Source organism: Zerene cesonia, chromosome 29 (genome assembly GCF_012273895.1).
Source record: "Zerene cesonia ecotype Mississippi chromosome 29, Zerene_cesonia_1.1, whole genome shotgun sequence".
Classification (NCBI taxonomy): domain Eukaryota; kingdom Metazoa; phylum Arthropoda; class Insecta; order Lepidoptera; family Pieridae; genus Zerene; species Zerene cesonia.
In genome coordinates, this window is record NC_052130.1 from 4,441,041 (window position 1) to 4,454,061 (window position 13,021).

Sequence of the window (13,021 nt, forward strand, 5' to 3'; positions counted from 1 at the left end):
TATTCTTTTTTTTTCCTTTTACTTTAAGGGTTGTCTGGTAGAGATCGCTACCTAGCGATAAGGCCGCCTTTTGCTTATTTAATGTTGTTCAGTTTTTCTTTCCTTTGTTTTTTATAAACACTAAAGAATTTCATTTCATTTCAAAAAAAACCAGACCTGACATATCCTTCGACTACGCGGGCAAAGCCTCGGGCGGAAATCTGTTTAAATATATAAACAATAGTCCTCCATTGCATTCCATTCCATTCCATTGTGCATTAATAATATTTTCATCACATGAAAGTTAAATCTGTATCGGAAAGCGTCTTACAACCATAGTAAATAAATTTAAGATTCACATACATTAAAATAACTAACATAAGCAAACCCACAAAACAAAATATAGCCACTGACGATTTCGAAATCATCCAGATCACATTATCTACGTTCCGCTGGTTGGCGTATCGATCCTAGATCATTTAAATAGCGAATCAGACGCCATCATTGACATTGATCTATCGCACATCGGCGCGCGCGCATATTAATTAATGTTCTGTTATTTTTTAATAAATTTGTTAAATAAACATTAAGTGAGTGAAGTGCAGTGAATTCAATGTAAGTTAATTGTTTATTATAATAATGCAGTTTAAGTGAAAATGGAAGTTTGAAAAAGTGTTTATTGTATTTTCTTGTGTTTGATTTTACGCGAGTATTATACATTTAGAAATTCAAGACTTTATAACGGATTTTAAAAGCGACATATTCATTACTAGCTTTTCGCCCGCGGCTTCGTCCGCGCGAAATTCGGTTATATCGCTTTTATCTCCCTATTACAACTCCTTCTACTCTTTTTTGCGATAAAAATCGTTCTGTCTTTTCCCAAGTTCAGTTTTACCTTCATACCAAATTACATCAAAATTGGTTCAGTGGTTTAGGCGTGAAAGCGTAACAGACAGACAGACAGAGTTACTTTCGCATTTATAATATTAGTAGGAATGTCACTAACCCGACGCTTCCAGACAGTTTCCAGTCTCCCTGTGATTACGCTCGCTATAAAGTGTTCGAAACGTCGGGTAATAATATAATAAATAAATCGCGTTTAAAATCCGTTAAAAAGTCTTTGACCTTAGATGGCCTTAAATGGTATATTTCACGCTCTTATTAAAAAAGCAGTATTGGGCTTTTTTAATTATATATAAAATTATAAATCAGCCTCTATATATGAATATGAGTGTAAACTTCAACACACATCGAAACATTATGCAAATGACTTTCAGTTCTTATTTTCAAAAATATTGTCAAAAGAAATAAAGCTTTATACCTCCAAATATTTATTTATATATTATTAATTTCCAATATTTATTTTAGCTTAATCCAAACTACTTCACATACGCTTCTAAGATTGGCTTTTTGTTTACATTCGAATCAGTTTTATTTTATCTGGGCTCCCCTTTTCCAAACAGAGCCATACGTTATCATGAAATATAGCTTCCTTTATTTTTCCTTCCCTTTCTGAACCTTTGAGGCAGTAATTATGTATGAAAGGTAACTTCTTCTATTATATACATGACTTGAAACAGTGTGAGTACGGTAGGAAGATATGAAAATGAATCATGTCAATTACTGGAACTTTAAGATGAATAGGAAGATTTTTCTTTTGTAACACTCTTCATTCCTATAACATTATACCATACTCTATCCAAAACGGAAGAAATTCTGAAAGAATTGGCTATCAAATTATAAGATCGTAAACAGGCTTTTACAATAAAACTACAAATTTAAAAGTCGTTTTTTCTTTTATCATAATAATCAAATATTCCCCTTCATTTCATCCTCATTGCTTTATTAAACTCGCGTAAATATAAGTTCCATTAACCGTGAGTGTTATTAGTATAGTTATAATTAATGCAGAAGTCGTTAAACATTAATGGACTTCTTAAGAAATACTTGCATTTGCAATCTTCGGCTTACAGTAACTTAAAACTTTATTCCAGATAGTTCTTAGGTGCATCTCGCGAGTATAGTTTTATGAATATATTAAGATCATTAGAAGAATATCGGTTTTTAATTAATTTGTCAATGATTATTATTTTTAACAAAAAATTTAACCGTTCTCTTACTGTCAGAACTAGGCCGAACATAAGGGACTGGGGGACCACTTGGGACAAACTTTTTTAATAAAAAAGAATCATAAAAAAATAGTTCATCCAGAAAAAGTAATGAGGTAACCGTATACAAAAATACAGTTCATTTGATAACCTTCTTTGTTGAAGTCGATTGAAAATTTGGTTGTTGCATTAAAATTTCCACGTACGCTTTATACGTTTTATGGCTATTTTTACGGTTTTTTTTATGGTTTTCAAAAACAAAAGAAAATATCTCAAATTTTCATACAATATAAGGGGTTTATCTATTAATCTATATGGAATAACAGAAATATAATCACAATAATATTTTAATGTTATTATTATTGAATTCTTGGAAATTATAGCATTTCCCAGTTACGACAACCCGGTCAAATATTATCATTACCTAACTCAAATATTGTTCATGGTATCTCAAAAGCATTACGTATGCCAGCATATATTAACAGTAAAAACAAAATAGCACCCACTTTGCATGGGAACTTAATAAACAAATTTGCCTATGAGAAATTTTGAAAGAATTTCTTTTTTATTCTTTCAAATTTTCTATTCTTTCAAAATTTCTCATTTATAAAGCATTTCAATGCTATAAAACTAAAAATTAAATTTGCCTATGTTTCAAACCATGGGAACCCTTGTTACCTTTTGAAAGCTTTATACATTGACCACGGACCTATGACGCTTGATTACAAATTTTGAATAATACATTTTTTTGTTATGATCTTGCGAAAAATAGAATGAAGTGGATGTGAAGTGCTGTAAGCAAAATAGATTAAAAATTATAACGGGTATTATGGGTTACTATTAAATTAAATAAATTTCCTATATCCCAAGGTTCCCTTGAAAAAATCGCTTCTAAACGATAAGGCCGCTAAATTGTACAATAGAATATCTATTCTAGTTATTAGTTTTTGTTAATTGTTATGTGTACATTGTATAATAAAGTGTTAATAAAATAAATAAATAAGTAATAAATAAAATTCAATAAATGAAACATAATAGAACATCTGACAATCGTCTCACTGGAATCGTCTCATGACCCATGGTAGAACTAATCTAGTGATAACCATGAACTGTGAAGCATTATAATTATCTTATTCTAAGAACATTAAAAGACATTCAATATCTAATTTTGAATAATTGTCAATTTCTATCACAGAGCGGACACAGGTTTGAGTTATACTTTTTTCAATCTAATACGATTAAAAATATTTCAGATAAAACATGGCGCACAGGAAGATAGTTCTCTCAATTCTGTTCATCACAACTCTCCAGCAAACAATGGGCTCTGAAGATAGATATCTACGTTATGTCAGAGACAGCTGCATCGCAAAAGGCGAGGCGTTATCCTGCGTCAAATACAAAGCCCTGAAAATCGCCAAGAAAACACTTTTCGGTGATATGAACAGTAACGAAACTATCATTGCGAATGACGTCATAAGCTTCGTACCTTTAAATTCAGATATTTTAAAAGACATTAATGTCACTGAAGAAGTTGATTTGCTGAGAGATGGCCAGAGGAGTATTTTATCTGAGTGGACGGAAATTGCTAAATACTTTATGAGCTTGGTACGGGATTTCTTTAAAATGAGAGGCTTGAGGGTGAACTTGCCTCCCGGAGCAAGGACCATTGAGGATCAGGATACTGAAGATGATGGTAAGTATTTGATGATTTTAATGGGATACACCTGTAATCTTGATGTATAAAACGCAACGACTAACTGACTGATATATCAACGCACAGCCCAAACTGATGCACCGATTCAGCTGTAATTTGATATACAGATAGCTTCTTTGATGTTAGATTCTATTAATATTTATATGAGTTAAACCTCCATGAGCATAAGTCTTTGCCACGAAAATTTTATTTGCCTACGTGGGCGAAGCAGTGGGCATCAACTAGTTATTGCTATATAATGTTTAATGGAGGTTTTAATTTTTTACGTTATTGCTAGTACGTACATAAATTTAAATAATCGGGTGATTTTGCTGCATTTATTATATTTAATTGATCCGAATAAGGTAAAATTAATTAAAATGTTATTGTTTTTGGTTCTTCATTTGTATTATTGTAAATGCATCCTTTAATAAGATTGATTTTGTATATAGGTCGTTTTTACTAGAATATTAACAATCACATTTTAGTAGAGTCTTAATGTCAATTAAAAAAGTCATTCAGATTGTGAATCTCATAGTTATTTATAATTGAAGAGAATTCCTGGTCAATTCATCTTATTATTGACACATTATGATTATAAGAAAAATAAAAGCATACTTCTGTGCACGTGCTCTGCTCAATATTTAATAGGCGACATTATTGCGATGTTGTATTATTATCATGGAAGTTCATCGACTTCTATAAATAACTAGAATGAAATGAAGATTTATGTTTTAGTGAAGATTTCATAGGATCGTGTTTGTTTAAGGAATATAGAATTATAAAATCATACTTTTAACTCAATTTACAGAAGATCATAATCTTGGCTAAATTACGTAAAAAATAACATATTTTTTGAATAGGCATATTTGATTTTCTTTCCAATGTGGGCAATTAAGGCCCGAAACGAAAGCGTTTTTGTTTTTTGCCACCGAAAAGAAGCGACCCGTACGCTCTTGTGAAGTATGGGGTGGAAAATTATATAACTGTCTTACTGATTGAATTACTCTTAGGTTGAAACGGCGATAAAATTTACCTTAAAATTTACCTTACGGATAAATTGTGTGAACCATTTGCGGCTATATTTGTTATTATTTTTGCCTGGTGTAGTGTTCATATGATGGAAACAATACGCTAAAAAGGCGCTTGTCAAAAATTAATGCAAATAAATTGCGTAGCATAATTTATTTATAAACTTTTATTGCACAGATATACACAAGAAAAAAAACACAAAAACTTTCATGTTTCAAATTGTTGGTTAGCACTTTAAAAACTTTTTAAAAGCTCAATCGAATATAACTAAAAATCAGTTATATTAAGAATACAATTCAACGCTATCGTTTATTTGTGCTAGATAAATTAAGAGCATACGAATTACGATTAACGTTAAAATGTCGTTCATTAAACGGCTGTATCGAAAATAATCGGACCGTATCGAGAGATAGACAGCGGGTCGTAAAGGTTAACGTGAAACAAATCGATGTAATTAAGTAAAATATCATAACTGTTTATATCGTTTAAAAGTATTACGTGCATAATAAGGTCTTGACACGAAAATGTTAAATTTATAACAATAGCTGCTAGCTAGCTAAGTAGCTGCGCCCCGCGGTTTCACCCGCGTAAGTCCGTATCCCATAGGAATATCGGGATAAAAAGTTGCCTACATGTTATTCCAATTGTCCAGCTGTCTCCGTACCAAATTTCATTGCAATCGGTTCAGTAGTCTTTGCGTGAAAGAGCAACAAACACACACACACATCCTTACACAGTTTCGCATTTATAATATTAGTAGGATTAGTAGGACTAGCTGCGCCCCCAGGTTCCATCCGCGTTAAGTCCGTATCCCATAGGAATATGGGGATAAAAAGTTGCCTACATGTTATACCAGTTATCCAGCTATCTACGTATCAAATTTCATTGCAATCGGTTCAGTAGGTTTTGCGTGAAAGACCAACAAACACACACACATCCTTACAAACTTTCGCATTTATAATATTAGTAGGAAGTAGGATGGTGGAAAATAAATTATAAATCATAACTGGCTTATATTAGTTGCTAATTTTCCTTATTAGCTTGGAGATTCATTAAAGCGTCATTAGGAGCGAAATTGGGTCGACTAAATTGCATAATTTTTTAGAGGCGGATTTAAAATTAAAAACTCAGTGGTATAGACTTCTATCAAGGAGGAGGTTCGCAATTCGTCTGCAATTTTATACGTTTGCTAGCTTTGTACTTTCGACATGGGGAACCGATTTTAATGAGTATTTTATAGTTTAAAGCTGGTTGTCTTACGTGTGGTATCATAATATACTATGCTGGCTGGTCGAAATTTTTAAGTCTTCGACATTCCGGTTTCCTCACGGTGATTTCCATGCGTTGCTATATAGGAAATAACAATCTCCATCTCCCGTTTTAGTGAGGAATCAGTGTTACTGTAACTTCTGTATATTCTAAAGACCATGTACATATCACATACAAATTAATATTACAGGTCGTGGCAAGAAGAAGAGACTGGCAATAATGATCCCATTTCTGAACTTGCTGGCAACACTGAAGACGAAAATGTTGTTAATTCCAATTTTGTTGGGGGTAATGCTGATAAAGAAGTTGCTGCTTGTTGGTGCATTGTTGCTGCCCAGTCTGCTGAGCACGTTGAAGGCATGCAAGGTAAAAATATTCATATAGACATGTTAAAGTAAATAGTCACTAGTGGACAGTAAGTAAACCAAATTATTCCCAAAACGATCGAGTCATTTATCAACGTTTTTTAGCAAATAACAGGGACAACTAAGTTTCATAATTCGATCAACGATAGCCGGATAACCAGCACAACCAGCGGATTAAATATTTTTGATAACTCTCAAAATATGGGTGTCTAATTAAAAGACTTTATATTATGCCTAATTTCAAATCCAATATGACCGCCAACACAAGGTGTGTCGAGGGATTTTTAAATATTAATCTAATTTATATATCCGAAAATTAGACGAAATCCAAGCACTTTTTTCATAACCAGTTTTTGCGATATTATACCTATTTTAGACTATATCATCTAACATAATATAAATAGTAAAGTTAACCTTTACACAGCTTAAGAAATAATTCAAAAATAATTATAATAACCTTGGTTATGTAAATAAAATAAGTTTCAGTATTGAAAGCTACCCAATGAATGATATACAGAAACAAACAATAACATTACGTGTTTATTCTATTGGCATATGCTTCCGTTCCTAGTTTATATCGATATATACTCCAATTGTTTATCAAGTGACAATATCGTAATTGGAAGTATATAAAGGATGCCCCAAAATTCACGTTAGAAGTAATTTTCATAGAAAACACTGGCTAATATTTAAATTTGTAAATTTTTATCGACTTATAGTATACTTTGCTGGCACATACACACTCTTTTATTGAAATTTTCCATGATTATTTTGCATAAATGTGGTTGAATTTCGTTGATACAGGGCTCAATTTCCTTCTTCAGGGCTTGGGTGGTCCCGGGCATGTTGACATAAAACTTATTCATAAAAAAAAAAACAAAAAAATACAACGGCGTTAACTCGCATGATCTGAAATAATTGAACCTTTTCTCTGGTTTCATGGCATGTGGCACTGTCTTGTTAAAACGATATGCCACAATCCAATAGAAATGCGTTGTTCATTTGTATAGCGCTCCATCTTTAATAACCCTGAACTGTCCTTTTATCTGTATTTTTTTTGGTTGACAACACTTTACAGCACAAATGGCGCAAAATTCAAATCTTGCGTAAATTTTGTGACACCCTTTATAAACCTACAGCAGTCACAAGCAGGATGCCATTTGTATTAGCCAATCGTAATTAGCCTGACGCAATTATCAGCAAATCATGATTTAACAAAGCGATTAGACTTACCAATGAGTTTCCATATAGGCCGTATTGTCTTGAAGTTGTATTATCCATGATTATTGGCAATCCAATATCCTACCTACATACAAATTAGTTAGATGTTACAGAATTTGAGTTTAATGCAGGATTTATAGACTACATGATAGCTAAAATTAGTCTTTTAATGGATTCCTATTTCCCTAATTCTTGATATATTATAGATAACCATGCAATGCCAAGTAAAATAAGTAAAATGAGACCTTTATTACGAGCTTGCACTGTTCGTAAAATATTCATCCCTAGTGGTTTATACAGCAAATAAGAGGAAATAGCGTCTATCTTCTTACTTCTTAGTAATTACTTGTAGTGAGTTCTTCAACTCAAAGCAGGATATAGAATACTATTTATGGTATCTATGTATTGACATGAAAAGCTTACGTTTATTTAATTTGATTATTTTTAATAGTTACTTTTACCTAGATTTGATTATTAAAGAGAATTAAATTAACATCATCATCATGAGCCCATATATATTCAAAGGACACAGAGAGATATGCTTCCTAAAGGGTTCAGGTCATAATCCAGACGCTGGTATAGTGCGGATTGGCAAATATCACATATCGTCAGCATGATAATCATCGTTTTTTTTTTTATTCTTGGACGTTTCTTTTAGCTCACGATATTATCCTCCATCAGTTTGAGATGTGCCGATAAACTGAAATTTAATCAATATGCAGATAAACTGAAAACGCCACTTATTTTTTGTACGCTCGTCTGGTCTCGAATACCTAAATGTGGATTAAAGTCCGATCCTTACCACTCAGCTACCAATGCACACAAACACAGATTTAAATACTAAACATAAACCACAAGGTAGTAAAACATACTAAATTTGATTTAAAAATAATGAAAAGTATCGAACAATACTATTATTTGATTGAAAATACTGATTTTTTAAATTCTAATACAATTTTTAATAGCATCAAGAGCTATAATGTATTGTATTACATTCACGGCATGAAATATTTAAGGACTTAAATATAAAGTCTACACTTGAATTTAGTGAAATGAATTCAAATCGTTTAATTCAATTTATAAGTCGATCTAACTGCTAACTTCGTTTCAAAGGCGTTGAGCGTATGAAAGTTTCAAAACTGCGAACTTTGTTTGTACTGGCTCTGTATTTTTCAGTAGAATTTGTAGGAGTTTAGAAAACATTCCTTTTACATAGGTATTGAGATAAAGAAATATCCCACACCAAAAATGTTTTATGTGATAACTTCTTTTGAGAAGTTAAATCGCTTCGTTATGTTCGTTATGTATGTTCGTGTGTGTTTGGCGTTATCACTTCTGTCAGGCGTAAGTTTCTTTTATTGTTGCGATAAACAATTATTATCATTAGTTTTGTTTAATTTGATATTTAGAAGATACTTTTCGTTTCATTTGTCCAATTGGATTAAATATCGTCTGTAATAATGTTCATATAAAACTCTAATAAATTTTCACACTTTTAACAAATGATTCAGGTTGTTTTTAAGCTATAAAAATCCTGTTTGTAATCCAATTTATCAACCGATTCATACCTATATAACGCTAGCTGCGCCCCGCGGTTTCAGCCGCGTAAGTCCGAATCTCGTAGGAATATTGGGATAAAATTGTCGGTATGTTATTCCAGTTGTCCAGCTATATACGTACCTAATTTCATTGCAATCGGTTCAGTAGTTTTTGCGTAAAAGAGCAACAAACACACACACATCCTTACAAACTTTCGCATTTATAATATTAGTATGATAGTAGGATTAGTAGGATAATAATATTATAATATTAGTAGGATAGGATTTAAAACTAATTTATAAATTTAAGCTTGGCGTCTTTTACTCCACTCAAATAAAAAATGAAATAAACAAGTCACGTTTATCGAACAGCAGCTCAGCAGCGAACTTAATAAATTTAAGTTATCTAAATCCATTTGAAATCCAGGCTTTTACAGGTATAATATTATCGAGCGTGGGTTTGTGCTAAGCTTATATATTTATATTTATACTCATAACATTAAGCTGTAGAGTTTGTTTATTTGATAGCGCGATTCTCAGGAACTGGATAGATTTAAAAAACTATGTCTCTGTTGGATATGCACGTAATTCCTATATTATAAGTACCACAGGGAAAGCCAGAGCGGACTACTAGTATTATTTGTGTAGTAATAGAGTGCAGGATTATTATGAAACGTATGATGGTTCCGAAAATATTGCTTATAATTTTTTTTTGTGTCATAGCGGGCAGCTAAGCTGATGGTAAGCGATCACCACCGCCCATGAACATTCGCAGAGGCTCTGCTAATGCACTGCCCGCTTTAAAGGGGCAATGGGATAAAAAAAGGATGGATGACTGGAAATAAAGAGTGGACTGGGAAGGGTGAAGAATAGGAAATGGGCTTCCGGCTCTCCCACTCACCGTACGAAACACATTATTTCACACCGGTTTTTTGTGGGGGTGTGGTACTTCTCTGGTGCGAGCTGGCTTAATTTGTGTCACAGCATGCTCAACTCCCACATAAAATTAATACTAATTAGTTTCGAAAAATCCGACGAAAACACAATAATGATAAAAAACTATGTTTAACCAACCTTGAACTTCAGATAGCGGTTTGTAAGGGATTCAAAAGTTTTCAGGGTTATTTAATTAGTCATCTTACTATACGGATTACGCTGTTGCTCTCAGGAATTAGATTCACTCCTTCAAGATAGGAGGCACCGACTTCAAATAAATCATAGAACCTCCTCCGTTTCGTTTTTGGAAATCGGTTAAAAACTCATACTTCAATTGCGTATTAACAAGCTTTTGTCAGAAAATGGATAGCTTTATAAATCTATACTTGCGTATTTCTATCGCGTAAAACTATAATCTGTTTTTCTTTCTACTAACAAAACCTTACAGATACGGTGAGTCGTTTATGCGTAAAAGAGTATCAAACATCCACTTATTATCATGAACTTTCACGTCTTTAATATGAGTAGAATTTGCTTCGAGATAACGGCTATATAATCTATCTTCTTAGTTGTTGTATTTCTTGAGGATTGATTTATAATTTTACTTGCTTTTGCCCGTGTCTTCACCATCATGCAGAATTTTGGGGAAAATAAATTAATAATAAATAATCTTTCCTTAGGAAATTTATAGAAAGTTATAAATAGGCTGGTGTTTTATCGTGTCTTTGTGTGTAATTTATGTGATTTTTAGTCTCCTGTTATATCAAACACAAAATCATAGTTTCCTGTGCGACTTGAAAGAAATAAAAAAAAACAACTTCACATTCACAATATCATACGGATTTGCTTTTAAGCCTATAATTTTCAAGAAATATTCGATTTAATACAAATCATATGTCATATTAATTAGAGGTTTTTCTGTTTTGCTATCTTGAGTGGTTGTTAAGCTTTTTAAGTACTTATTTATCGTTAGAGTACTGAGCGGAAATAGTAGCCTTATCTCTATGATAATGTTATCGAAGATAGAAACACAATAAATACTAAATATTTTGATGAAGTGCCACAAACGAATTTAGTTAGATATAAAATATGCCATATTTACCAGTTATACCTAGTTCAGTTTTTTGGCATTGTTTTTATGACACATAAGGAAAATCGATACGATTTCAATAAAGCAACAGATACAGAGCTTCAGGGTGACTCTTCTTTGGTCGCGGACGAATTTTAACCAACTCCCGTGGCCCCTTCACTTAAGTGGCTCGACGGAACACAGTGGGGTTTTGGTCGGTAGGAATCCGACATAACCCACGGCTTTATCTCCGGAGGCCGTGGGTATCTATGCAAGATTACCCCACTTAAAAAAAAAGGTGACTCTTCTTTGCAAAAACTGCCGGTGGTTATTAAATGTTTTAACGATTCGAAAGCTTCTGAAGTTTAGTTGGATGAACTAATGTTTTGAGTTGTATGTAAAGTGAAGTCCCGTGTTTCTTAGAAGGGTATTGGGTATCAATTAGTGAAATAGATTTATATCATATACAGTGACCTCCGCTACCAACAAGTTAAAATGTAATAACAGTATATTTAGATTTAATTAATATAAACGAAGAAGTCGTGTTCAATGTGCAACTTATAAACTATACTAATCTATAAAGGCACACATCCTGAGGTATGCCCTTATGGATCATACACTGGTATGCATCTGTTTCACTAATCGATTATCTTTATGGACAAGTAGATGATCGTCCTTTTGTGTCCAGCCAGACTGAGACATTTTTTTGTGAATCACCACCGGGAATCGAACGCAGGATCCACTGGACCATGGAGGAGTGTTAACCACTGTACCATGGAGGCTGTCAAGTGAAGTTTTATTTGTATGTCAGTTTGACTAATAGATACATGACTTTATACTTTTGCTCGTATGTTGATGAAATCGATACAATTGCAAACCGATGAAATTTATACATTGTTTGCAATGCATAGGCACAATCGTGTACTGAGCAAACGATCGCGCAATGTATAGCGTTTATTGTAAATCACAATTAACTTGTAGGAGATAATCAACTACTCGCGTTGTAATGTGCTCTGTGGTTCATGATATAGACACCACGCTAAGTGCTGGCTAGCAGATGTCACATGTCATGTAATTTTTTCAGCAACATCACCCAATGACCCACTACTCGTATTTCGGCAGCGACACAGCTGATTACAACTCGGACTACTCCAATAGCTACGCGTATTCCTCCGGAGGTGGATACGGCAAGGACTGGCCTTCCAACAGGGCGTATACCATCGCCAAGCATCGCCCCACTCCCGCGCCTGTATACATTACAGCACCAGGCACTGCGAAGTAACAGTATCTTCAAGAAGTATTTAATTAATTTTTACAGGAATATTGTTAAGATATAATTCACAAATTGCATACAATTATTTTGTGGTTCGCAAAGTTTTGCTTATATTTCTATTATATTTTATTCGGCTTTTTTCGAATCAGTCAATCTATATCATAAATGTATTATTTATATTTTTATTAATTTGGCGAGAAATAAATATTTCTCTATAAAATTATACTTTCACACTGAATCTCGAATTTTGTCAATAAATAAAAACCAACGAATAATTTAGTTACATAGTAGTTGCGTATTAATTAATTACAAAAATTCATACACAATTAATATTATAAATATTTATATAATAATATTTTACCGCCAACAAAATATATACTGATTTCATAAATAAAAGTCAATTTATATGTTTATATAATATTTAAAAAGTATTTTTATATCATAAAGACCCGTTAAGCTTTGATTTTCTATATAATATATTTTATACTAAGTGATAGTAAATGGAAGACTGTCTAATAAAATGTTTAATGCTTAATAT

At 32.6% G+C, this 13,021-nt stretch overlaps 1 protein-coding gene across 1 annotated transcript; it reads left to right on the plus strand.

The window, feature by feature from the left end:
* Nucleotides 1–498: 498 nt before the first annotated feature.
* Nucleotides 499–12,746, plus strand: LOC119837868. Its single transcript, XM_038363650.1, has 4 exons — nt 499–594; nt 3,341–3,780; nt 6,272–6,447; nt 12,295–12,746. Exons 2-4 carry the CDS (start codon nt 3,348–3,350, stop codon nt 12,490–12,492), a joined length of 807 nt encoding a protein of 268 aa, XP_038219578.1. The 5' UTR covers nt 499–594; nt 3,341–3,347; the 3' UTR covers nt 12,493–12,746.
* Nucleotides 12,747–13,021: the final 275 nt, after the last annotated feature.